We start from the raw sequence: 27,690 nt of genomic DNA, 5'->3' as shown, positions 1-27,690 counted from the left end.
TTTTTTTTTTTACTTATTCATTTTAGAGAGGAGATAGAGAGAGAGAGAGAAAGGGGGGAGGAGCAGGAAGCATCAACTCCCATTTGTGCCTTGACCAGACAAGTGCAGGTTTCGAACCAGCGACCTCAGCATTCCAGGTCAACGCTTTATCCACTGTGCCACCACAGGTCAGGCAAGTGGTCTTTTAAATAGAAAGAAAAAGATGAGATTGCTTTATACAAGATTCTAGAATTTAAAAAAGATTTCCAAAGGCAGGAAGGGCTTATAGGGGCTTCTCAAATTTTGTAACATTTAATTTCTTGATGAATTCACAGGTGTCTACTTGAATATGGTTCTTAGAAATATACTCTGTTGTTGGCCCTGGCCGGTTGGTTCAGTGGTAGAGCATTGGCCTGGCGTGCAGGAGTCCCGGGTTTGATTCCCAGCCAGGGCACACAGGAGAAGCGCCCATCTGCTTCTCCACCCCTCCCCCTCTCCTTCCTCTTTGTCTCTCTTTTCCCCTCCCTCAGCCAAGGCTCCATTGGAGCAAAGTTGGCCCAGGCGCTGAGGATGGCTCCATGGCCTCTGCCTCAGGCGCTAGAATGGCTCTGATTGCAGCAGAGCAACGCCCCAGATGGGCAGAGCATCACCCCCTGGTGGGCATGCCGGGTGGATCCCAGTCGGGCGCATGCGGGAGTCTGTCTGACTGCCTCCCCGTTTCCAGCTTCTGAAAAATACAAAAAAAAAAATAATAAAAGAAAGAAATATACTCTGTTGTCATATACTGTTGTCAGATAAAATATATTATGCTCACTTTGTTAAAGATGGCGCTACCCACGTAGAAGCCCGTCATCCAGGTGATATTAATGTGTGTTGGGGGCGGGCTGTGGGCAGGCAGGATCCTTGTAGCCTGGGGCTTGGTTTTAGGACTAAGCCTTTTCCACCCTTTTTGGTGTGGGGTGGTACAATCCCATCATGCCTCAGATTAGTGACTTTGTATTAGAGACTTCCCTATTTTGTATATTGGATTAAAGGTTTTGATTTCTACACTATAAAATGGGGGCAGACCAGGAGCTTGCTCTCTCGGTCTGAGATTAGCGTTAGAGGGGAGAGCAGAGAAAGACCACGTGGAGGAGGCCAGGAGAAGCAGCCAAGATGGTGGAGTGCTGAAGGAAAAGCCAGTTTGTGCAGAGTTTGTGCAGGGAGAAGGAAGGAGATGGGGAACAGAGGTGAATAAGTCTGGTGAGCTAGAAACCTTTGATTCTAGGAAACTCAGATAAGTTAGTAGCTTTGTGACCACTGAGTGGGTTTTGGAGCCCAGTGTGTGTATTTCTCAAGCTAGGATGAAAGATAATGGGCCACCAGTACTTGGCTCCGTTGTTTCATTACCATCTGTCCGAATCCAATGCAAACCTGCATGGGCCAGGCGGCTGTGATGGTGGCCATGTATACTGGCTTAACATATACTTTCATGTGTATGCTAGCTTTCGCATGCAAAAGATAACAGGAGACCAATAAAGTCAGACCCAAAAAAGCTTGAATCAGTGAAGTGGAGAAAAACCTTTAAAATCCTGCAGAATGCAGGGGAGGAAAAAAAAAACCCCAAAGAGCTGAAAACTATAAGGTAGACAGTGGTGAATCTGGAAGAGAGACAAAGCAATGGAATCTCAGAATTATAGGTTTTTCCCAAGAAGGAACAAGACCAATTGGAAATGAAGCAGTAAATCCATAACTGAGGAAGCGTCTTCAACTGGAGGCTGCCCTGCTCAGCACGCTCACCCAGCCGAGTCAGGGTCAGCCCAGAAATGGTTTCACGTCGGCTTTGGAATATGTTTTGGAGACTGTGTTTAAACATAGGATGTTTATTGTTCTGGGAACTGAATCAAAATCACCAAGCTCTTCTGAAAAGACCTGGCTGGGTATAATCAGCCTGACCAGTTTTCTGATCCAGCCCTATTCATTTTCTGTGTGCAGCCTGCTCCATCTGGAAGCAGAGGCTGGCCTCGCGCCAAATGCTGCCATAACACTTTTGCCCTCTCTGGTATGTGTTGGAACAGAGAAGATTGTTAAATATTTGGGATTCAAAGGGATTTCATGCTGCATGCAAGTGAAGAGTGAGAGGAGGCATACATGTAGTGCCAACAAAGCAAGAAATTAAGACCAGTAATGAAGCGCCCTGAGCCTGCATGGATTTGTGGAACTTGCTAGACCATTCTGGAGAAAGGGAGAAGATGGTATGTGGGACCAGAGGCTTGTAGAGGTAGTGCAAGGAGGTGGGGGGCGCCCCTCAGGGCACAGACCCTGAGCATGGGCAACGACGAGCGGGTGAGGCCTGACTTGGAGGTTGGCCTCCACCTCAGAGGTTCTTCTGACTCAGGACACACCCACTGCCATGGAAAGCCAGTGCTGAATGTCACCTCCCCCTGAAGCTGGCAAGCGCTACTCACTGGTAATTGTGCAGCAGCCTTGCAGTATCCAGCCCCTCAACAGGGGTTAATGGAAGCCAAAGCATTTCCTCTGGTTCTAAAACAATCTAGCCAAAGTGTTTAAATTATCTGTCAAGAAAACAGCACCTGCTGAGTGTTTTTTTCTCCCTGCATTTTTTTCTTCCCCCACTGTGCTGGCAATTGCCTGCCTCCTAGACTGACCTGCTTGTTCGAAAACCCACTTGAATTGAAGAGGAAATTCGCTCAGGCCCTGGTGAGGGCTCGTGCTCTTGGGCTGAGGCAGGAAATGGCTGGGTGTTGGAAGAAGGGGTAGATGTGCACTCTGTCTTTGCTGGGTCCGTGTTGCGTGCGCACACGCGCGCACGCGCACACACACACACACACACACACACACACACACTGAGGTTTTAAAGTGAAATTTTTTTTTATTTTTTTAATATTTTATTTTTATTGATTTTTTTTTTAGAGAGAGAGGAGTGAGAGAGAGAGAAGGGGGAGGAGCAGGAAGCATCAACTCCCATATGTGCCTTGACCAGGCAAGCCCAGGGTTTTGAACCGGCGACCTCAGTGTTCCAGGTCAACGCTTTATCCCACTGCGCCACCACAGGTCAGGCCTAAAGTGAAATTTATTAAAATGCAAATACACAAATGCTCCTGGGAGGGGACTTCCTTAGCCTCTGGCTAGCCCCTGGATTCTGAGTTAGCACTTCAGAAGGGATTAGTGGAGAAGAACTCTGATGGGGTGGGAGGGGAGCTCTGCCCAACTGCCCTGGCTTCTCACAGCTCTTGGTGGGCTCTGGGCTGCTTACTGGTGCTCAGTACACTGCAGACAGGGAAACCCCAGAACAGGATAGCTCCTGAAAGCACAGCTCTCGGGTGGTAGAGACAAACAGAGCCATGGACTTGAGTTGAGCCCTGTGAGGATTTATGCCGTGGGGCCACCTATCTAAAAGGACATTCTCTCTTTCCTTTCTGCAGCTGTCTTAACACACAGGAGGTGCTGAATACATGTCATGTGAATGAACACTTACTAACTTCCCTTCCAGAAGTTGTTTGTAAGCTTCATGTTTCCAAAGGGGGGGAGCGAGCTGGGAGGGAAGGTGGCTGCTCCAAAGTCAATTCCACCAAAAGAAAAAAAGGCAAGAACAAGGGGAAAATGTAAAACAAAACAAGGAGGGTTGGGGGAGGGAGGGGAAAAGGAAAAGAAAAAGAAGGAAACTGTCCGAAAATCAAGTATTTCAGTACAACAAACCTTTTCCCTAGTGTTAATTCTGGTAGTTGTTTTAGACAGACAGGTGTATATATGCATGTATAACTTTATATTTTCAAGGCAATATTTGTCTAATCACATTCTGTGATGGAAGCAGTGTCTGTTAACTGTACCTGAGGGTACTGCGCAGCCCCTTGCCAGGAAGAATGAGGAACCCCGTGCTTTTCCCCACCTCCCACCACTTCTCACTTTTCCTTGAGACAATCTGGACTTTTTAGTCAGATTATTATTGTTACCTGATTAATTTAGTTTTTTTTTTTTTTTTTTTTAAGTGAGAGGAGGGGAGATAGACAGACTCCTGCATGTGCCCTGACAGGGATCTACCTGGCAATTCCCATCTGGGGCCAATGCTCAAATCAACCAAACTATCCTCAGTGCCTGGGGCTGATGCTTAAACCAGTTGAGCCAATGGCTGTGGGAGCCAAGAGAGAGAAGGGGGAGAGAGGGAGGGGAAGAGAAGCAGATAGTATTTCTCATGTGTGCCCTGACCGGATATTGAACCTGGGACTTTTGCACACAAGGTTGACTCTATCCACTGAGCCAACTGTTCAGGACCTAAATTCTGTCTTTAATTTAATTCAGTGCTGTTGAGCAAATAAGTTTGTAAAATCTGTGTTTTCTGGTTTGGCTCACTTTTATTGTTAAAAATGGCGCTGCCCACGTGAATGGCCATCTCCCAGGTGATACAGCTAATTGCCTTTCTGCTTGGGAAGGGGCTTGGTTATGCTAAAATGTGCTGGAGGAGGGGTTGTCCCACCGAAAAGTTTTAAGAGGAGGAGCTAGGAGGCCATTTTAGGAGAAGACCACGTTGTTGCAGGGGAGAGAGGCCATGTGGTTGCAGGGAGGGAGGTAGCCAAGGTGGAGACATGCAGAGAGAAGGAGATGGGGAACAGAGGTGAACAGGCTGGTGAGGACTTTGACTCTAGGAAAACCCGGAAAAGATTCTCCTGGTTGTGGTACCGGAGAATGTATGAATGGGTTTTGGTGCCTGTGTGTTTGTTTTTACATTGCCAGCCTAGAAATATCTAGTGAGTGCGAGGCTAGAAATAAAGAAAATAGCCCACCAGTTCCTGGCTCCCTTGTTTCTCTACAGTCTATCCAGATCAAATGGGAACCTGCACAGGCCAGGCGGCTGTGATGGAGGCCGTGGCTGCTGGACTTACAAGCGCTCACTGAATTTTCTGGTACCATGAGTCCCTCATTCTGGAGTTTTTTATTTTAATTTATTTGTTGCTCAACTGCACTGTACTTTGGAGCAAATTTTTAGGAAGACTGGATGCATTTGTTTTTTTGTTTCTGCTGATCCACAGTACCTTTCTAAGATGAGGGTCACAGCTGCCTCACTGGTGGTGGTACAGTGGATAAAGCATTGACCCGGGACGCTGAGGTCCCAGGCTTGAAACTCTGAGGTTGCCAGCTCAAGTGCAGGGTCGCCAGCTTAAGCACAGGATCGTCAACATGATCCCATGATTGCTGGACTGAGCCCAAAGGTCACTGGCTTGAAGCCCAAGGTCGCTGGCTTGAGCAAGGGGTCACTGACTCAGCTCGAGCCCCTGAGTCAAGGCATGAATGAGAAAAAATCAATGAACAGCTAGAGTGCCACAATTACAAGTTGATGCTTCTCATCTCTCTCCCTTCCTGTCTCTCCCTCTCTTGCTTAAAGATAAAGAACAACTAAAGAATCACAGCCATAATGTGGTTTACAGGGGCAGGTGGAGGTGCCCCTCATAGGCATTTACAGGCCTTGCAACCTGCTTCCTGCTCCACTGAACAAACACACAGTCACGTCCATGCCATAGTCACACACACTGTATAAATTCTGAGCCTTCGTCCTATTTGAGTAGAGCAGCAGGTGACACAGCGGTCTGTCAGAACCTTAAAGGAGGATGGTTCCAATCTGTTTTGAGTAACATAGCATTTCTGCCCTAAAATAATACTAAAGTCAGATGTGTTTGTAACATCAACACATCTCTCATCTACTTGCCTTGCTCAGTATCAGCTTGTTGTCCTTGGCTGTAATTGTGGCTTTTCATACTCTGCTTGTCACCACGGAAACCTTGTCAAAGGATACTACTGTCTGGCTGTCTTTTTTTTTTTTAATTTTTAAAAAAATTTATTTATTTTTTATAGAGACAGAGAGTGAGTCAGAGAGAGGGATAGACAGGGACAGACAGACAGGAACGGAGAGAGATGAGAAGCATCAATCATTAGATTTTCATTGAGCGTTGCAACACCTTAGTTGTTCATTGATTGCTTTCTCATATGTGCCTTGACCGCGGGCCTACAGCAGACTGAGCAACCCCTTGCTGGAGCCAGAGACCTTGGGTTCAAGCTGGTGGGCTTTTGCTCAAACCAGATGAGCCTGCGCTCAAGCTGGCAACCTCGGGGTCTCGAACCTGGCTCCTCTGCATCCTAGTCCGACACTCTATCCACTGCGCCACTGCCTGGTCAGGCTGTCTGGCTGTCTTTGAGAGCAGCATCCCTTCCAACCAACAGTGCGACAGGAAGGCCTCTCCGGTTTTCCCAGGGATCCAGTTCTGCCTGGCTTTACTGCTGGGAAGCTCTGGTTCCCTTTGAAAAACTGTCCAGGTTTTTTCCCATTGTCAGAATTCTGACTCCTGGAGGTTAGGTGGGTTCAGTGACATCCAAAGGGGAGCTTGTTTTTCTTCAGGGACAGAAATCTCAGTGATATGAACTCATGCTGGTGTTTTCAAACTCAGCACAATTTGACTAAGTCTTTTCCTATCTTACTTCACTAAAAAAAAAAATTTATCAACTGGTTATTTTTCTCCTGAGCCACCAGCTGTGAATGAGAGACTGAATTTATAGCATCCTTAGCAAAGGTCAGTCTTTTTTTTTTTTTTTTACAGAGACAGAGATTCAGAGAGAGAGATAGATAGGGACAGACAGACAGGAACAAAGAGAGATGAAAAGCATCAATCATTAGTTTTTTTTCTTGTTTTTTTTCTTTTTCTGTACTTTTCTGAAGCTGGAAATGGGGAGAGACAGTCAGACAAATGTCCACATGTGCCCGACCGGGATCCACCTGGCACGCCCACCAGGGGCTACGCTCTGCCCACCAGGGGGTGATGCTCTGCCCCTCCGGGGGGTCACTCTGCCGCAACCAGAGCCACTCTAGCGCCTGGGGCAGAGGCCAAGGAGCCATCCCCAGCGCCTGGGCCATCTTTGCTCCAATGGAGCCGTGGCTGTGGGAGGGGAAGAGAGAGACAGAGAGGAAGGAGGGGGTGGGGGTGGAGAAGCAAATGGGCACTTCTCCTATGTGCCCTGGCCGGGAATCAAACCCGGGTCCCCCGCACGCCAGGCCGACGCTCTACCGCTGAGCCAACCGGCCAGGGCCAATCATTAGTTTTTCATTGTGACACCTTAGTTGTTCATCGATTGCTTTCTCATATGTGCCTTGACGGTGGGGTTAAAGCAGACTGAGTAACCCCTTGCTCGAGCCAGGGACCTTGAGTCCAAGCTGGTGAGCTTTGCTCAAATCAGATGAGCCTGCGCTCAAGCTGGTGACCTCGGGGTCTCGAACCTGGGTTCTCCGCATCCCAGTTCGCCACTCTATCTCAGTGGCTGTCAACCTGGTCCTTACCGCCCACTAGTGAGTGTTTCGGCTTTCATGGTGGGCGGTAGCGGAGCAACCAAAGTATAAATAAAAAGATAGATTTAACTATAGTAAGTTGTTTTTTGTTTTGTTTTTTTTTTAATATATTTTTTTAAATTTTTATTTATTTATTCATTTTAGAGAGGAGAGAGAGTTAGAATGAGAGAGAGAGAAAGTGGGGAGTAGCAGGAAGCATCAACTCCCATATGTGCCTTGACCAGACAAGCCCAGGGTTTTGAACCGGTGACCTCAGTGTTTCAGGTCAACACTTTATCCACTGCGCCACCACAGGTCAAGCTATAGTAAGTTGTTTTATAAAGATTTATTCTGCCAAACTTAGCGAAAATCCGACACGAAGTACTTGGTAAGTAATTACTATTATATGCTTTAACTTGCTGTAACTCTGCTTTATAAATTTTATAAAGTAAAGTTACTTCCCTACTTTATAAATCACCATTACTGTGGAACCAGTGGACGGTTAGAAAATTTTACTACTAACAGAGATACAAAAGTGGGCAGTAGCTATAAAAAGGTCGACTACCCCTGCTCTTATCTACTGCGCCACCGCCTGGTCAAGCCAAAGGTCAGTCTTTACCTTGTATGAGCCTGCGCATTGTTCTTATGTATCTAAGATAACATACCTTTGAAACATCAGAGTAATCCCCTTTTCTAGACCCCTCAGGGTACCCTCATTACACCACAGCAGGAGGCCACAGAACCCTGCATTGTTATCTTGGTCCCCGAATGCCAATTTACAGCTTCTATTGAATATATGCTGTAAATGTTCGTTATTGACTATCCTGTACTCACCAGTGTAAAAGTCTGTATTTCTCTGTTTTGCTTTTTATCCATCCCTAGAGATTTCCCTGCCTTGCTTTCTGCCGCCTCCTTTATCTGCCACCCGTGGACTTGGGGCTCCTTCCTTATTTTGATTCTAAACACATAAAAGGAACTGCAAAATGGCCATTATCTGGAGCAGAGCGTTTGCTCAGTCCTTCCAGCTTTTGCTTCCAGGCATGTCCTCAGGCTCAAATAAACTCTTATAAAACTTTCTATAGGTTTGGATGTCCTTTCATCAACACAGCTTTCTTTTCTAAAGTCACACGTCCAGATTCGATAGACCAGCCATAGACTGTCCTGACTCCACATGTGTCAACCTCCAGTGCAGCCCAGGGATTCAATAACATTGACAATCAATTACCAATCTGTTATACTTTAATTTTGGTCAAAGTAATGCATGCATGTGGTTAAGAAATTATGCAGAGCCCTGACCAGATTGCTCGGTTGGTTAGAGCATCATCCCAAAGCACAGAGATTGCTGGTCCAATTTCCAGTCAGGGCACATACAGGAACAGCTCGATGTTCCTGTCTCTCTCTCTCCCCCTGTCCTCCTCTCTTGCTGAAATCAATCAATAAAAAAAAAATTTTAATGCATAGATCACACGTTGGCTCTAGCCATAACATTTTTTTTTATTTACTTGCTGATATTAGGGAAAGAGGGAGACAGAAACATCAAGCTGTTCCTGTGTGTGCCCTGATTGGGAATTGAAGCTGCATCCTCTGTGTGTCAAGACAATGCTTTAACCTCCAAGCTGTTTGGCTAGGGTTGGCCATGAATTTCTTGGTTACCAACTTTAGATACTCTCCATTGACTCCATGCTCTGAAAGGCAAGGAGCTGACTACCTTGGACTACTCTGCTTCCCCTCTCTCCTAATTTTTGATCCTTTTATTTTAGCTCTTCAATTGAATAGGTAACTTGATATAATATTTGCCTATTTCTTTTTCTTTTTTTTTTTTCTTTTTTTTTTTTTTTGCATTTTTCTGAAGCTGGAAACAGGGAGAGATAGTCAGACAGACTCCCGCATGCGCCCGACCGGGATCCACCCAGCACGCCCACCAGGGGCGACGCTCTGCCCACCAGGGGGCGATGCTCTGCCCATCCTGGGCGTCGCCATGTTGCGACCAGAGCCACTCTAGCGCCTGAGGCAGAGGCCACAGAGCCATCCCCAGCGCCCGGGCCATCTTTGCTCCAATGGAGCCTTGGCTGCAGGAGGGGAAGAGAGAGACAGAGAGGAAGGTGCGGCGGAGGGGTGGAGAAGCAAATGGGTGCTTCTCCTGTGTGCCCTGGCCGGGAATCGAACCCAGGTCCTCCGCACGCTAGGCCGACACTCTACCGCTGAGCCAACCGGCCCGGGCGCCTATTTCTTTTTCTATCAAACCTAACAGTCATACCTTGACCCCTTCTCTGTGAGTGGTAGGTGTAAGTGCCTCTGTTCCCTGCTCCACTCACTTCCCTCCTTTTCTAGTTTATACTTTTATTAATAGATTGCCAGAATTGTACAGTTAGATTTTTCTTTTTTATTTATTGATAGATTGATTTTAGAGAGAGAGGAAGGGAGAGAGAGAAATTGATTTGTTGTTCCAATTATTTATGCATTCATTAGTTGATTCTTTTCTTGTGTGTGAGAGAGACAGAGAGACAGAGAGAGGGACAGATAGGGACAGACAAGAAGGGAGAGAGAGGAGAAGCATCAGTTCTTCGTTGCGGCTCCTTAGTTGCTCATTGACTGCTTTCTCATATGTGCCTTGACGGGGCGGGGGTGGGGGTAGGCTACAGCTGAGCAAGTGACCTCTTGCTCAAGCCAGCGACCTTGGGGCCATGTCTATGATCCCACACTCAAGCCAGCAACCCCACGCTCAAGCTGGTAAGCCCACACTCAAGCTGGATGAGCCCATGCTCAAGCCAGTGACCTCGGGGTTTCAGACCTGGGTGCTCTGTGTCCCAGGCCGACAGTCTACCCACTGTGCCACCACCTGATCAGGCAAACCCTGTCATGTTTTAATTTACCCAGTATTTGGACCATGAATTTCTGGTTTGATTTTTAGTTTTCCCTGGAGTATTTTATTGTCCTTTTTTTCTCATTGACAAAAGAATAATGAAACCTTATGTCCTTTTATACAGCTTCTTAATTTTGCCTTCTCTTGCACAAAGCCCTCCCTTTTTCCATCAGACCCTTGTCCAGCTCTAGCCTACACTAATGCCCAAAAGCTGTCTTCACGGAATTTCCCTTTGACTCACCTCCTGAGCTGGAGACACTGTTTGCAAGGTCCTCTGTCTTCCTCTTTCTTGTTTTTCACCTGGGTTTTGCTGGAGCCCATCCTTAACTCACTCCTTAAAAAGGGAATGCACAAGGGAAACTTGTGGAGTTCTTGCAAGTCTAAAACTGTCTTGCCTGACCTGTGGTGGCGCAGTGTATAAACCATTGACTTGAAACACAGGTTGCCGGTTTGAAGCCCTGGGCTTGCCTGGTCAAGGTACATATAAGAAGCAACTACTGTGAGTGGATGCATTCTGTTTCTCCCCCATTCTAAAAATCAATAAATAATAAATTTTTAAAAATATCTTTATTTTGTCCTCAACTGTGATTGATAGTTCAATAGATTCTAGATGCAGAGAGTTTTAGCATCCAGTGTTGCTGATGATAAGTCTGATGTTGTTCTGATTCTGGTTTCTTGGTAGGAGACCTATTTTTTCTTTCTGGATGCTTCTAGGATTTTTTTATATTTATAACTAACTTCATGAATATATGTCTATTGCTTTTTTACTTTTTATTTTTCCTGCCTTATATTCAATAAAAACCTTTTCATCTGAAGACTCACATTCTTCTTCAGCTCCAGGAAGTTTTTTCCTATTGCTCTCTTTCTCGCTGGGAAGTCTATTATTAGGAATTTTTTTTCTTAAATGGAAGTGGGGAGGCAGTGACAGACTCCCACATGTGCCCCAACTGGGACCCACCAGGCAAGCCCCTTCTGGCAATGCTCTGCCCATCTGAGGCCGTTGCTCCGTTGCTCGGCAACTGAGATATTTTAGTGCCCAGGCAAGGCCATGGAGCCATCCTCAGCGCCCAGGGCCAACTTGCTCCAACTGAGCCGTGACTGCAGGAGGGGAAGAGAGAGAGAGAGATGAAGAGTAGGGAGAAGGGGAGGGATGGAGAAGGAGATGGCCGCTTCTCCTGTGTGCCCTGACTAGGAATTGAACCTGGTTCATTTATACGCCAGGCTGACACTCTACTATGGAGCCATCTGGCCAGGGCCTATTATTAGGAATTTGACCCCTCAAGTTGAATATTTGTGTGTCTTATATTTATTTCACATTTTTCTATTTCTTCATCTTTATGTTCCACATTACAAATCTCTTTATTTTTATCTTCCAGCCTCTATTTTATATTTTTATGTTTCTGCATGGTGTTTTAATTTCTAGGAGCCTTTTGTTATCCTCTAATTGTTCCTTTTTCTTTTTTTCTTTTTTTCTTTTTTTTTTTTCCCGAAGCTGGAAACGGGGAGGTAGTCAGACAGACTCCTGCATGCGCCTGACCGGGATCCACCTGGCACGCCCACCAGGGGGCGATGCTCTGCCCATCTGGGGCGTTGCTCTGTTGCATCCAGAGCCACTCTAGCGCCTGGGGCAGAGGCCAAGGAGCCATCCCCAGTGCCCGGGCCATCTTTGCTCCAGTGGAGCCTCGGCTGCAGGAGGGGAAGAGAGAGACAGAGAGGAAGGAGAGGGGTAGGGATGGAGAAGCAGATGGGCGTTTCTCCTGTGTGCCCTGGCCGGGAATCAAACCCGGGACTCCTGCACGCCAGGCCGACGCTCCACCACTGAGCCAACCGGCCAGGGCCTGTTCCTTTTTCATAGCATTTTTTTTCCTGTGCCATAGAGAGACAGAGAAAGGGACAGTTAGGGACAGACAGGAAGGGAAAGAGATGAGAAGCATCAGTTCTTCGTTGCAGCATCTTAGTTTTCATTGATTGCCTGTTCATTGATTGCTTTCTCATATGTGCCTTGTCTAAGGGGCTACAGCAGAGTGAGTGACCCCTTCCTCAAGCCTGAGACCTTGGGCTCAAGCCAGTGACCTTTGGGCTCAAGCCAGGTGAGCCCACGCTCAAGCCAGCAACCTCGGGGTTTCAAACCTGGGTCCTCTGTGTCCTAGTCTGATGCTCTATCCACTGCGCCACCACCTGGTCAGGCAACATGGAATTTTCTTATTTGAGGAATTAATATATATATATATATATATATATATATATATATTTTTTTTTTTTTTTTGTATTTTTCTGAAGCTGGAAACGGGGAGGCAGTCAGACAGACTCCCACATGTGCCCGACCGGGATCCACCCGGCATGCCCACCAGCGGGCGACACTCTGCCCACCAGGGGGCGATGCTCTGTCCCTCCGGGGCGTTGCTCTGTTGCGACCAGAGCCACTCTAGCGCCTGGGGCAGAGGCCAAGGAGCCATCCCCAGCGCCCAGGCCATCTTTGCTCCAATGGAGCCTCGCTGCGGGAGGGGAAGAGAGAGACAGAGAGGAAGAAGAGGGGGAGGGGTGGAGAAGCAGATGGGCACTTCTCCTGTGTGCCCTGGCCGGGAATCGAACCTGGGACTTCTGCACGCTAGGCCGACGCTCTACCACTGAGCCAACTGGCCAGGGCTTAACCTATATATATTTAAGTCCCTGAATTTAACTTGCCTACTTTACTCAATTAAATAGCCACATATCTGATTTTTTTCCTTTTCTAGAAGTGCCTAAATGGAAGATGGATGCCCTGCCACAAGTGAGAAGGCTTAAAAGGCTTAAAACAACAATTCTTTATTTGCTTACAATTCTATAGTTTGGGCTGACTGCCAAAGATGGTTCTTTTGCTGGTTCTCCTGGGGTCATTTCATGGGCTGCAGTCATTTGATAGTTTGGCTGGGGTGGAGGCAGAGGAAGGCTCACTCCTCTGCAGTTGGTGCTGGCTGTTGGCTGGGCATCTTTGTTCTTTTCCGTGTGGCTTCTCGTCCTCCAATACACGGGACTAGGCTCTCCTTTATGATGGCAGCAGTGTTCCAAGTGATGAGACAGGAAACTTCCGGGCCTCTTGAGGCCTGGTCAGATATCACATGTTACTTCTGCCACATTTTATTGGCCAAAGCAAGTCACAACCTAGACCAGTATCAAGAGGTGGAGAAATAGACTCTACCTCTTGATAGGAGAAGAGGAAAATAATTTGGGCCATGTTTGATCTATTAAAACTTTCCAGGCAGCTTCTCCTGCTGTCTTAGTCACCTCGGGCTGGCATAAGGGATGGGGGCTTAAACAACAGGAGTTTATTTCTCACAGATATGGAGTCTGGAAGCCTAAGATTAAGGTTCCAGCAGATTTGTTTCTGGTGTCTCTTCTTATAAGGACATTAATCCCATCATGGCGTCCACCCTCATCTAAAGCCAATTACTGCCCAAAGGCCTCATTTCCAAATACCACCACAATGGGAGTCAGGGCATCAACTTACAAATTTGGGAATGGGGCTTGATTCAGTCCACAGCCCCCTCTAAGAGCTAGTACTGCTCGTAGGTAACCTGAGTTAAAGCCTTGACATTTGGCATGTGTTCAGTAGTCTTAGCTGATGGATACTTGTTGGGTGTCCAGCATGTGCTCTCACTGGGGGTGCACTGGGCTCCTGCCCTCATGGAGCTTTTTTTTTTTTATATATTTTTCTGAAGCTGGAAATGGGGAGAGACAGTCAGACAGACTCCCGCATGCGCCCGACCGGGATCCACCCGGCACACCCACCAGGGGCGACGCTCTGCCCCTCCGGGGTGTCGCTCTGCCGCCTGGGGCAGAGGCCAAGGAGCCATCCCCAGCGCTGCGCCTGGGCCATCTTTGCTCCAATGGAGCCTTGGCTGCGGGAGGGGAAGAGAGAGACAGAGAGGAAGGGGGGGGGTGGAGAAGCAAATGGGCGCTTCTCCTATGTGCCCTGGCCGGGAATCGAACCCGGGTCCCCCGCACACCCCAACCGGCCAGGGCCTGCCCTCATGGAGCTTTTGATCAGATGTAGCAGATAGACATGTAATAGGCAATCATGACAGTGTGTGCTGCAGTGATCTGCATAGTTCTGAGGAAGCTTCGGGATTAAAGTAATTGCCTGAAGGCTGGATTTCCTCAGGGGAGAGAAAAAAACCAAACAGCTCATACAAAGGCCTGGAGGGAAGAGATGGCTTAGCCTGGTCAGGGAACAGAGGCTGTGTCTGGCTGATCCAGGGTGTGGGGGCCCGCAGGAAAGGAGAGCTGAGGCTGGGGAGGAAGGCAGGGCCTGGCCCAGTTCTGGGGCCTTATTGGCCATGCTGTGAAGTATACCTTGCTGTTAGAGTTCCTGGGAGGCTGGCACAGGTTCTCTCTCTCTCTCCATGCGCCCTCTCTGCCAAGGTGGGTTGCCCCTTTAAGAGACCCCTCTCTTTTTTTGAGAGAGACAGAGAAAGGCAAAGAGAGAGAGAGAGACAGGAAAATCAAGTATGTATCCTGACCAGGGAATTGAACCTGGCAATGTCCATACTCTGGGACGATGTTCCAACCAACCGAACTATCCAGTCAGGGCTTAATTTTTATTGATTTTTAGAAAGAGAGAGAGAGTAGAAGGGAGAGAAAGGGGAGGGGGAAGGGAAGCATTTGTTGTTACTCAGTCATGCATTTTTTGAGGGGGATGCGGTGGTTGGTTGCTTCCTGTGTGTATACCCTGACCAGGGATTAAACCCACAACCTTGTTGTTTTGGGACAACACTCTTTAACTGACTGAGCTAACTGGCCAGGACCTAAGAGACTCCTTTTAAAGTGACCAAAGTGTAAGCAAGAAGACCCCTCTATAACAGGCTATTTCCTGTGGTGTTTCAAGGCTGACAGAGCACGGTCTTCCTGAAGACAGAGATCCAGGTTCTGTCCCCTGGGGACAGTTCTTTTTCTTTGCCTTCTTTATTTGTTCATTCAGTTAGTCACTCAGCAGAATTCCTGCAGGTCCAAGATTCGTGCTGGGTCCCAGGAATGGGGGACAGTTCAACCCAGCCTGGCCCTTGAAGAGCGTGCAGCTTCCCAGCTGGGTGGAGCCCAGTGGTACACCTGGCTTCCAGGAGCACGGCAGAGGCATGCTAATTCTGTGAGGTGGCACAGAAGGCTTCCTAAGGGAAGTGTCGCTGCTTGATGGAGACAAGGATGGAGGGCACTCCAGGTTTAAGGAAGAACATGTGCCAAAGCCACAGACTGCCCCACCCCTGTGGGGCAAGGGTGGAGAGCCTAGGCCCCTCAACCAAAGCTCAGGCAGGTGCAGTCCTAATTGCATGGGACACAGGGAGTGATGGTAACGCACATAAGGGGCGGAGCACTGGACAGGGACAGAGGTCAAGCTGCCCCTCTCCATCCTCCCCACTGGCTGGGCCCCTAGGCCTCCCCTTCTTGCCAGTGGGATCTGGCAAGTACCAACTTCTCAATCCACAACCATTTAGGAAATGCCGATGATTAGCGATCATTATCATGGTAATTAAAAGTCCCTGGGAACAGCTTGGCTAACATCCATCAGTCTCTGCAGTCATGTTGGCCGTGAGCTGAAATCGGAATAAAAACCTGGAAGCAGAGCAGGGAGAGCGGTGCTAGGAGGAGGATTTAGTGCCGTTGGCCACCCAAGGCAAGCACCGAGGTGGCTGTGAGGGTCTTTTCTCATTAAATGGCATTTTCAAGGCTGGCTGCTTTGCTAGCCTTATCGCACAAACCACACATGGGGAACAGAGTGGGGCTTTGCAGAATCGCACAGCTTCTTCAGCCAGTGAACCTTTTCTGAGCTGTGGCCCCAGACAGGGTGGGTGGGGGTTAATTTCCTCGGAGGGCTTTTCCTGCCACTGTAGCAGGGGAATGAACCAGGCAATGGTGCCAGGCAGTGGGCGATGGGCCTGGATGCAGGGAGTGAGTAGAAACTACGTGATTAAAACCTACTGTTGTGTGTTTTCCAGGGTGCAGGTGGGCACCGAGGCAAGAGAAGGTCTGAGGATGTTCATGGATCGACGTGGGGGGGAGGGGTGGCCGCCCAGCACTCAGCCCCACTGGGATCCCTCACACTTGCCTCGCCAGTCCTGCCCTCCCGCACGGAAGGCATTTCCCAAAATACTGACCGTGTGTTTTATGCACCTCCCCCCAGGTGTGCTCTCCTTACTGGGGGTGATGCACCTGTGCCCCCTCTGCAAGCACTCAGAAAGGGCTGCTCCTCGAGCTGGTCCAGGATCACTGGCCAGTCCGGTCGGGTCTCTTGCCCATTGTGATGGCATCAGGCCTTCACCAGACTACAGTGCTCACAGGAATAGCAGACAGACTCCAGGCCCCGTTACAGTGGACTCGGAATAGCTGACCTGCCCCGGACCCTGGGGAGGCACTGTGGGCCTGGCAGACCCGTGGTATCATTGCCTCTGTTGAGCATAAATATCGGAGTGAATTGTATAAAATTGACAGGGGGGTTTATGGTTCAAAAACGGTTAGAAACCATTAAAAAGGTTGACTATCAGGAATTTCATGCAGTTCAACCTAATAGTTTAAACCTGTGTTCTTTATTCTGTTTTCCCAAAGCACTTGGCTGATCAGTGTTTTTAGGTGGGGGCTAGGGGTAGAGGTGGATTGTTGCAGCAGGAGACGAGGCTGGCGGCATGGGCCCCGGACTGTGATACAGCAGGTAGGGTGGGGCAGCCAGTGCTGTGGGCCTCGCTGGTGCCGGAGGAGGGACGCGGACATGTGGCTGCCTTGCGCTCTGGAGCTCGGGGTCAGGGAGTTTCATTAGCGCTTGCTTTGTGCTGGCTTCCCCTGCTGGGCACTTCCTTTATCCCTCTTTTAATCTGAAGCAATAAAGTCATTTGATTTATTACAAGAACTTGGGTGAAACCCTCAGGCCACTTCCCTAGGAAGGTGGCAGACTTTATGGATTGGGACACATTCCAGCAAACAATCCACGCTGTCAGTTCAGCCACTCAGCAAGTGTTTATTGAGCACTTACTCTGTCAGGAGTGTGCCAAGGCACCCTGACCCTCCCTCTGGGATGATAGACCCTAGTAGGAGAGACAGATAAAAAAGGAAAAGACCAGACAAAAGGTGGAAGCAACCCAGGTTTCCTTTGATGGATGAATGGATAAACAAAAGGTGGCATATCCGTACAATGGAATATTATTCAGCCTGAAAAAGGAAGGAAATTCTGACGCATGTGGCAACATGGATGAACCTTGATGACATTATGCTAACTGAAATAAACCAAATACTATATATATGTCAAAAAGACAAATGTTTGATTCTACTTATATGAGGTACTAGAATAGTCAAATTCAAAGAGAGAAAATAGAGCAGTGGTCACCAGGGGCTGCAGGGAGAGGGGAATGGGGAGTTGTTTAATGAATAGAAATATGTAAGTTTTATAAAATGAAAACACTTTTGGAGATTGACTACCCAACGAGGGGAATGTACACATAGAAATGGTAAGATGGTAAGTTGCATGTCACGTGCATTTTAGCGCAAGTGAACATTCTTTAAATGAAAAGAAAGCAAGCATGCACACTCATGAGCTGGCATGATAGCCCCAGCTCCACAGGGACAGCATGGAGGCTGTGAGGAGAGGGCTCGCTGAGCGTTAATGATGTGCTTGATGTTGTGGCGTCCCCAAGCACTGCTCTGTAGTGTTTCTTGGTCTCTCCCTATAAACACCACACAGGAATGAAGAGTGAGCCACATTTCTGAGTCACCCTCAGGGCTGTCCCATCCGCTCCACTTCAGACAGGATCTCAGCTGGCCAGGCATGAGGGGAGTGTGCCCCACCCACAAAGCCATTTCCGTGGCAGCGTGGGGAGGCAGTGTGGTACAGGTCCAAGCCCACCCAGGCCCCGCCGTTCACAATGGCTCTTGAGGGTTTGCTTCATTTGGTCCCTTCCCCCAGGAGGCTCAGCTCATGTTAGGGGACAGGAGGCTGGCATGCTCCTGTCCCAGAGGGAGGGCAGGCAAAGCCAGCACTGGTGGATGGGCAGGCCTTCGCTAGGCAGAGGGAGGCGAGTGAGCCCCTTGCTGGCCCCATATTGCCTCTGGCTAAGGCACCTGCTCTCAGGAGCCACATAGCAGCTCTGCAGCAGGGACAGGGTGGCCTTGGCAGCTGCTACTTATGTTAATTTTATCTCCCTGTATGGCACCTCCATCCCCTTTAGGCATCCAGTCTGCAGGACACTTAGTGTCCATGCTGAGAACCCACTGAAGATTTCTTCACCACTCAGCCACAACTTAGTGAGCATCTACTCTGTATCTGTAAACTTTTGGGGTCAGACTGTATGGCCTCCAATGTGGAGTAGAGGCTAACAGAGTAGTGGGTTAGCCTTGGGCAAGTGGCTTAACTTGTCAGAGCCTCAGTTTTTCCATCTGGACAGTGGGAATAATAATAGAGCTTCCTAGAGACTGTTATCACCAGATGCTAGGAATGGGGGAGAAGACTTTTTAATCATGTATTTTGTGAATTTTAGGTCATGTGTGGGTGTTAACAATTCAAATGGTTACTATGTATTGTAGGAAGGCTGTGAGAGTATGAGAGAGGGTGTTCCAAAGCATTCATCCCAGCAGGCAGGTTCTGTTATTCAAGAGCCCCATAAAAGCAGGCCCTTCCGCAGAGAGCAGCTGGGAGGGAGGGGGTGACTCGTACCAGGGACAGGATTGGGACTCTGGTCCTGTGTCTCACACTCCGGAGCATGAAGAGGTGGCTGCTGACCACTTGGAGACATTCCCATCACTCAATGAGTGAAAGGCAGTGCTGTAGAGCTGAGTGCTCAGCCAAGGGCTGTGTGTACGCTGACCATGACTAGAGTTGAGTTGCACAGGAAGACTGGTCAGGTTGTTCCAAGTGGAAAGCACTGTCCGCTCTTCGCCCTGTTGGAGAACCCTGTGCACACGGGCATACTAAAGGCTCTGAGAATTCCTGTAGTCACAGAGCTTGTTTAACCTTGTGCTTTCCGGTGTGTATCATCAGGGACCTTTTTGTTTCTGTTTTGTTTTGTTGAGTGGCCCCTTTTACTATCCTGCAGGACTCACCTGAGGACAGAGGAAGCTTGGGGAGAAGGAAACACTGTCCTAGAGAGAATCAGGGCAGACTCTGCCCTTCTGGTTCTATTATTTTTTAAATTTATATGTTGATTAATTTTAGAAAGAGAGAAAGGGGAAGAGAGAGAGAGAGAAACATCGATCTGTTCCACTTATTTCTGTATTCATTGGTTGATTCTTGTATGTACCCTGACAGGGGATCAAACCCACAACCTTGGCCTATTGGGGAAATGCTACTTGGCCAGGACTGGCCTTCTGAGTTTAAGTTCCCCCTTTTAAGTAAGGGACTTGGTCCTCTCGTTGTAAATCTGTTCGCATTTGTCAGGTGGGAGGAGGTAGGGGACAATGACAATGACAAGCGTCCTATCCGTCGAGTGGCTGCTCTGTGCCCAGCACTGGGCGGTGGGCCTGTGTTCATTTGCTAGTCTGATCCTCATGGCCGCCCTGTGAGATGGGCACTGTTCCTACATCTGCCTACAGGTGATGACATTGAGGGTCAGGATGTGTCCAAATCTCACAGCTGCTAGGTGACAGGTCCAGGATCTAGAATTCAAACCACCGAGTCTTCCTCTTCCCTTAAAAGGTCACATCATTCCTTCACATACTCCCACTCATACTAAAGACCACTATTTATTTACTTCCTCAGAAAAGAGATTAGGCAGCACTGGGTCTTGTACAAAGTAGTCATTAAGTTCAGGGGCCTTATCTCAGTTGCTGTTCTGAATTCTTCTCTGTGGCTCTCTGAGATTCTGGCCCTCTGTGCCTGCTACAGATGGTTTCTTCCCGAGCCACTCTCCTGACAGCTTCCAGTACCCTGCGTGGCCCAGCAGCCCCTTCCTCCAGCCTCCAGAGTCACAGGGGGAAGGGCAAGCAGGAGGAGCACGGTGGCATCTACTGAGCATTTTCCAGCCTTGCTCCAGGACGGAGGGTGGGCCTGTGTGGGAGCGTGGTGCAGGGGCTGCTCTGCGTCCTGTGCTCTAAGCAGGTGTCTCCCCCACTCAGGTCTGGAAGAGGTCAGGGGCCTGGTTCTACAAAGGGCTCCCCAAGTACATTCTGCCTTTGAAGACCCCCGGCCGGGCTGATGACCCTCACTTACGACCTTTGCCTGTGGAGCCAATTGAGCAAGAGCCCAGAAGCACTGAGACCAGTCGAGTCTACACATGGGCCCGTGGGAGAGGTAAGTCCCTCCCTTTGTCCCCTCTCCCGGGATAGCAGCTGACTAACTGTTTAGGCCATCAGCCAGCCAGTGCCATGGGCACCCGGCAATGCCTGCCACATTCTCCACGTGGCTCATACTGATGTTTCATCCCTCTCTGTGCCCTCAACTACTTACATGCACCCACGTGAGTGGCTGGACCTCAACACAGTGATTCCCTGCAGCCTGAGGGGCTCATTTCACAAACAAGCACTAATACAGAGGTGGGGAGGCCGTGAACAACACTGAATTTTTGCAGAAATGTGATGTCAGTTGAGATTTTTGCAAAGTATGAAAATGTGTCTTTCCAAAGCAGGCCTGTACCATCTCATCTCAGCACTTGTCTTGTGTCTCAATTAGGGGGGTTTCTTGGCTTCCCTGGTCCTCCTACTGAGGAAAGTGACCTTGTGCCAAGGGCCCCTTGGTATTTGTGGTGGCTGCCTGATATGGTTGCCTTCCAGGTGCGGCCACCATCAGAAGGTGAGCCAGGCAGACATCCCTGCACAGCTTGCAAGATGCCTTAATGTTCATGATTTTGTTTTCAAAGTTCTTGGTCTCACAACAGCCTCTGAAAGTGGACAGAACAGGCCTTTATTAGCCCCAGTTAATAAATGAGTAGCCTGAGGCCCAGGCAAAAGGAAGAGCTTACTGATGTGTGACAGAGCTGGGAACAAAGGACAGGGTCCTGCCGCTGGGCTCTGGCTCCTTCTGACCGGAAGTGCCTGAGTTTCAGCCCAAGACTCAGGAAGAAAGGTCCTGAATGAGATGAGGCTCATCCTGATGCCAAGTGTTTTCCTGGGTTTGTAGACCCAAGAAAATAGGAGTCTCAGAGGGCTCTCGAACATTTGGGCTTTTTTTCCTTGTTACAAAAGTACGGCATGGCCTGACCAGGTGATTGTGCAGTGGACAGCGCATCGGACTGGGATGTGAAGGATCCAGGTTTGAAACCCCGAGGTCGCCAGCTTGAGAGCGGGCTCATCTGGTTTGAGCAAGGCTCACCAGCTTGAGCCTAAGGTTGCTGGCTTGAGCAAGGGGTCACTCGGTCTGCTGTTGCCCCCCGGTTAAGGCACATATGAGAAAGCAATCAGTGAACAACTAAGGAGCCACAAGAAAGAATTGATGCTTCTCATCTCTCTCCCTTCCTGTCTGTCTGTCCCTATCTGTCCCTTTTCCTGTCTCTGTCACACACCCAAAAAATGTATGGCATGTTTATTAAAAAATTGTGAAGGTTATCAGAAGATATAATTTAGCAGGTAAAAATTCCCTGTAGCTTGGCCCTTTCAAACATAACCGCGATGGGCAGCTTGACGTCGGTTCTCCGGGGATCTTTTCCTCGGCACACCTCGCTCGTCTGCCGCGGGCCTTCCTTGCTGCTCCTGCAGGACTCTGCCTGCACTTCGGATTCCCAGGAGTTCTCTCCCGGCCCTCACTGCCAGGGACAGGCAGGGACCACTTGCAAGTGGAGACAGGGACAGGTCAAGGAGAGTGGGCCTGGCTGGGCCTGGCCTGAGGGGGGCGCTGTGGCTGGCCAGCCGCAGGGGGAGCCTGGGATATTTGTTGGAGTGGCTCCCTCTTCCCTTCTTTCCCGTGTCCACCCTCAGCGCTGGGCCTTTCTTCAGTTCTGACCGCTGTGGGGGTGAGTCAGTGTCCCTCGGCTGAGGGCAGAGACACAGCCGTGGAAACCGAAGCTGAGGGACACTCCTGGGTTTAGAATGTTGCCTCGAGTGAGTTGGGGAGGGGAGCCCGGAGGCCCCCATGTCTGCTGCAGCATCAGCATGGCACACACGTGCACGCGCACACTCTGTCTGCTCCTCAGCCACACAGGCACAGACGGCCTTTTAATTATGGGGGTGAGGAAGCCAGCGGCCCACACACTCAGGGTGGGCACGTGGATTCACCAAGTTTGCCCTGAGGCCAGACCATGTGGAGGCCCCTCATGTGAACTTGTCTCCCTCTGCAGACCAGATTGGAAGCCCTCCAGCCTCCCAGGGCACAAGATAGCGCCTCCTACAGGCCAGGCCCTGTGCCAGGCAGTGCCAAGCAGAAGGTGGTGGCCCTTCTGCTTGATAGGTGACCTGTGTGTTTTGTCCTGGGGCAGCAGGCAGTGAGGGCTGATGATGGCCCTGGGCAGATTGTGGAGGCCCAGGAGGTGTCTGCACCCACCCAGACAGGGCGCACCAGAAATGTGTGGGGCGCATGTGGTGGGCAGAACTAAACTTGGGGAGACCCTTAGTTGAGGAGAGGGAGGAATAGGAGTGGGTGGAGGGGGTGAAGGAGACGTAGCAGGAGAGGCAAGAGGAAAGCAGAGAGGTTCAGTGCCATAGAAGCCAGTGTCAGGGGTTTGCAAGGGAGGTCACCAGAGTCACCAACAGGCCGGCTGTTCCTGACCAGTTTCTAAGCCCGACCCTGGGTGGCTGCGCTTGTCCTCTCTGATAAGCCTGTGCAGAAGCCAGAATCTGTGCTTTCTGATTGAATCTGGGCCTCCTGGCCACCCCAGACCTGGCCATGCACTCACCGAGGCTCTCGGGCAGCTCCCAGACACTTGCGGGAGACCATAGACCTGGGCCAGCTGGAACCATCCTTATAGCTGGTTCTGGGTCCGGGGGCAAAGGCAAAGGCGGAGCCCTCTAGGAGGGCTAGCCCTTCTGTGGCTTCCTGGTTCATGTGGCTTCCAGTCAAGTCTGTGGCAGCCGCTGGGAGGACTCGGCCATGCCTGCCTCTAGGAAGTCCCCCAAGCTGCCAGGGGCTGCTGCCTTCACCTGGAGTCCTTCTCAGGCTGGGCGGGCTCCTGGCAGCAGACAGCCCCACTGAGCAGCCTTGGCAGTGTGGCGCAGGGGTGTCACCAGGCCTTTCCAGACCGCTACTGACTGGGGAACCGGTTGGTGTATTTCCACCTTCAAGAGGGGTTTCTCTCTCCAGCCCCAGCCCCACCATCAGCAGCGCCCAGGTGCTAGGCAGCTGGCTGCTGTCAGAGCTACCGTGTGTGGTCCAGGTCAAAGCTTGTCTGGTAAGCCCTATCCTCATGGCAGCCAATTCAGCCAACACTGAGCTTGAGGCCAAGTGGAAAGAGTGGCCAGTGGAGTGTGGTTCCCCCAGCGCTCTGGAAGCTGCATGGGGACAGGGCCATGGCTCCCTGAGCAGGCCGATTTCTTAGCATGAGTAAGGCACAGGAGAGATGCTTCCGAGATGAATGATTGAACACCCACCTGCCCCAGGATATTTGAAAGATCTATGGAGAGGCTTCATTCATGCTCCTCTAGGTCAGGGGTCAGTTGGACAGCCTCAGGAAACAGAGGATGTTAAAATCACCCACTTTCATGAGGAGTCTCTCATCCCAGGCTACTGCCTGTGGGGACCCCAGGGTCAGCATCCCCCTTCTGCCCCGAGGTCCCTGCTCCCAGGTATGGACGCTGATCCTGACCAGCACACTCTCTCTGACCCTCTTTCCCTTTCCTCCACCGCACCCACCCCTGTTCCTCCATCCCTCTCCTCCCTCTCCTCCCTCTCCATCCCTCTCGCAGCCCTTGGGCTGGCACAGCTGTGGCTCCCAGCTTCTCCCCCCATTCCAGCTCACCTCGCTTTCTTTCTCCTGACCTTTGGGAGGAAAGATAATCAATAGACACAAGCCATGAACTTTTCAGTCCACGAAACCATCAAATGAAATGTATTGATGTTTCTGAGCCAGGTCCTTTTTCTTTTTTCTTTAAATTTTCTTTGTTAATTTTTAATTACATAAGCATACATAATATATTTTAACAAGTAAATTTAAAAGTATATTACAAATTAAAATCTCTTCTCAAACAAAACCTTTTTCCCTGTTCCTACAAACATATACCTGATATTGGGTTATTTTTTGTTTTGTTTTTGCTTTTGTTTTAGTTAACAAAAGTAGGTGTTTACCCTTAACTCTGCAGGTTGCTTTTTTCACTTAAAATAATATTATGGGCATCCCTCCAGATCAATAGATATAGATTTTACTTTATTTTATTTATAATGGCTGAATAAAATTTCATTATGTCTTGTATTGTTATTTAATTCTTCACCTATTGATAGACATTCAAATTCTTTCTGGCTTTTCATACTACCAGCGGTAATAAAACACCTTTATATGTATATCATGCTTTTATTTCCATGGGGTAGGTTTCCAAAAATGGGTTTGTATGTTTTAAATCTCAATAGACATTCCAACAATAGTCCAAAAATGTTACTGTTTTTTTATACTCATTTATTCCTGCATCCTTGCCTGCCATGAATAGTGTTGGTATTTATCATTTTGACAAGTAGACCTGGTGGAGGGTGATATTTAATTATTTTAATTTTCACATTTGAATATCTTTTTAAGTCTTTATTATTTCTTTATTATTCAGGTTTCCTCTTTTTAAAATTACCTGTTTAAATCCATTGCTTATTTTTTATTAAATGTTTTCCTTTTATTGATATATTAGGGATACTAAACAGGTTGCAAATATCTTTCTCCTTGACTTTATATTTTGCATAGTATCTTGTCATTCCAAAACAATTTTTTTTCTTAATTTTCTTGAAGTCAAGCATGTCCTTCTTTTGCCTTGCAGTTTCTAGGTTTCCTATCTTGCTTTAAAATACCTTCCCCTCCAAAGTTAAAAGTGTCTGCTAAATAAAAAGTTTAAGTAATAGGAGAATGAAAAGAAATTACTCACCAAAAAGAGAAAAATCTAACACCAAATATCACATTCATTAAGAAAGCACTGCCTGACCTGTGGTGGCGCAGTGAATAAAGCATCGACCTGGAAATGCTGAGGTCGCCGGTTCAAAACCCTGGGCTTGCCTGGTCAAGGCATATATGGGAGTTGATGCTTCCAGCTCCTCCCCCCCTTCTCTCTCTCTGTCTCTCCTCTCTCTGTCTCTCCCTCTCCTCTCTAAAAATGAATAAATAAATAAATAAATAAAAGAAAGCACTGAAGCCATGAGCTATCAAAATGCAAACTAAGAACAGTGCATCATCAGTCATTCAACAATATTCTGTAGTATTTAACTAATGTGATAAGGCAAGAAAATAAAATCTCTTACTATTGGAAAAGAGAAGAAATTCTCTTTTTTGCAGATGATATGATTGTATACCAAGAAAGCCCAAGAGAGTCTTAAATAACCCATTAGGCTTAAGAGAATTTGGGAAGTGCTAGGATACAAAGTTAGTCAATAATTTACATACAAAAATAAATCAATAGTTTTACTCTATCCTGACTAATCAGAAGTAGAAATGGAAAAATCCATTCATCATTGCAGCAAAAATTATAAAATGCCTAGAAACAAATTTTAAAAGAGGATTAATTATAGGTCCACCATAAAGAAAATGATAGAATCTTATCACAGGACAAGAACTAAGACATGAACAGAGAGGCAGAGAAGAATCTTGAGCCCTCTGAATTAGTAAGGGGAACAGCTATCCGATTCCCAATGGAGTCTTTAGGGAGAAGTGAATTCGGATGTTTTTCATTATTCTATTGGATAAACAAAAAGTGGCATACAGTGGAAAATATCGGCCTTAGAAAGGATGCAGTACTAACAACCACCACACCATGGGTGAACGTTGCAGAATTATGCTCAGTGAAATATGCCAGAGACAAAGGCCTTACAGCGTAGGGTCCCACTTATGTGCAATGTCCAGAACAGGCAAGTCCGTGGAGACAGAAAGACCAGTGACTGCCCGGGGCCGGGGAGGATGTGGAGGAACTGCCAATGAGTACAGGGTTTCTTTTAAAAGCAGTGAAGGTGTTCTGAAATTAGATAGTGGTGGTGGTTGCATGACTTTATGAATATACTAAAAAACACTGTACTTTCAAAGGGTGAATTTTATGGTACATGAATTGTATTTCAATTAAACACTTTGTGGCCCTAGCCAGTTGGCTCAGTGGTAGAGCATCCACCTGGTATGTGGATTTCCTGGTTTGATTCCTGGTCAGGGCACACAGGAGAAGCGAACATCTTCTCCACCCCTTCCGCTCCCCCTTCCCTCCCTCTCTCTCTCTCTCTCTCTCTCTCTCTCTCTCTCTCTCTCTTCCTCTCCTGCAGCCATGGCTCAATTAGTTCAAGCGCATCTGCCTGGACACTGAGGATGGCCCCATGGAGTCTGTGCCTCAGGTGCTAAAAATAATTCTGTTGGGAGCATGGCCCCAGATCCACTGCGCATCAGCCCCAGACAGGGGTTGTTGGGTGGATCCCAGTCCAAGTGCATGTGGTAGTCTGTCTATCTCCCCTGTTCTCACTTGGAAAAAAAGAAAAAAGAACACAACTTTGTAAGGAGCCTGACTGTTGGTGGCACAGTGGATAGAGCATCCACTCAGAGCTCTGATGTCACCCGTTTGAAACCCAAAGTTGCCAGCGTGAGTGCAGGGTCACCGGCTTGAGCAAGGGGGTTTGCCAGCTCCACTTGAGCCCGAGGTCCCGGGTCTGCTCCCTGGTCAGTGTGCGTATGAGAAGCAATCAGTGCACAACTAAAGTGACACAACTGTGAGTTGATGCTTCTCCCTCTTTTTCTGTCTGTCTTTCTCAAAAAAAAAAAAAAAAAAAAAAAAAAGCCCTGGCCAGTTAGTTGAGCAATAGAGCATCGACCCGGCATGTGGAAGTCCTGGGTTTGATTCCCAGCCAGGGCACACAGGAGAAGTGCCCATCTGCTTCTCCACCCCTCCCCCCCTTCTCTCTCTCTGTCTCTTTCTCTCTTCCTCTCTTCCCCTTTTCCTCTCCCACAGCATGGCTCAAATGGTTCAGGCAAGTTGGCCCAGAGCACTGAGGATGGCTCCATGGCCTAGCCTCAGGCACTGAGATGGCTCGGTTGCCGAGCAATGGGGCAGCGGCCCTAGATAGGCAGAGCATCTCCCAATAGGGGGTTTGCCGGGTAGGTCCCGTTTGGGGCACATGCAGGAGTCTGTCTCTGCCTCCCTGCCTTTCACTTCACTGAAAAAAAAATCTTCATAAGGAAGTTAAAGAATAGTTTAATAACATTGTTTAAAAAGAATAGCAAGGGTAGTAGGAGTTATGGAGTTGTCTGACCAAATGTTAAAGCTTACTATAAAGTTACTTTAATTAATCGAAACAGTAGAATACTGACACCAGAATAAATAGAATAAATAGATAAGTGGAACCGAATAGAGATATAATAGACCTAAGAATGTATATGGAAGCTGAACATTGGTAGCCTCTCAGTTCGATGAGAAAGTAACAGGTTTTATTTAACAACAGGAGCTAGCATAATTAGATTCCCATCCCATTCCATAGTCCATGGTATCCAGAAACGCATTGCAG

At 48.4% G+C, this 27,690-nt stretch overlaps 1 protein-coding gene across 7 annotated transcripts in view; it reads left to right on the top strand.

The window, feature by feature from the left end:
* RPH3AL (rabphilin 3A like (without C2 domains)) overlaps positions 1 to 27,690 on the top strand; it is a 170,722-nt gene that overhangs the window by 123,903 nt on the left and 19,129 nt on the right. For all 7 annotated transcript variants that reach the window (XM_066263110.1, XM_066263113.1, XM_066263111.1 and 4 more), the window contains one exon: positions 20,220 to 20,394. In XM_066263110.1, the coding sequence (XP_066119207.1) occupies positions 20,220 to 20,394 (175 nt within the window). The remainder of the gene's footprint in view (positions 1 to 20,219; positions 20,395 to 27,690) is intronic.

This window comes from Saccopteryx bilineata, chromosome 2, assembly GCF_036850765.1.
Source record: "Saccopteryx bilineata isolate mSacBil1 chromosome 2, mSacBil1_pri_phased_curated, whole genome shotgun sequence".
NCBI classification, from domain to species: domain Eukaryota; kingdom Metazoa; phylum Chordata; class Mammalia; order Chiroptera; family Emballonuridae; genus Saccopteryx; species Saccopteryx bilineata.
Note: the sequence above shows the minus strand (reverse complement) of the source record. Positions and strands in the feature narration are given on the sequence as shown.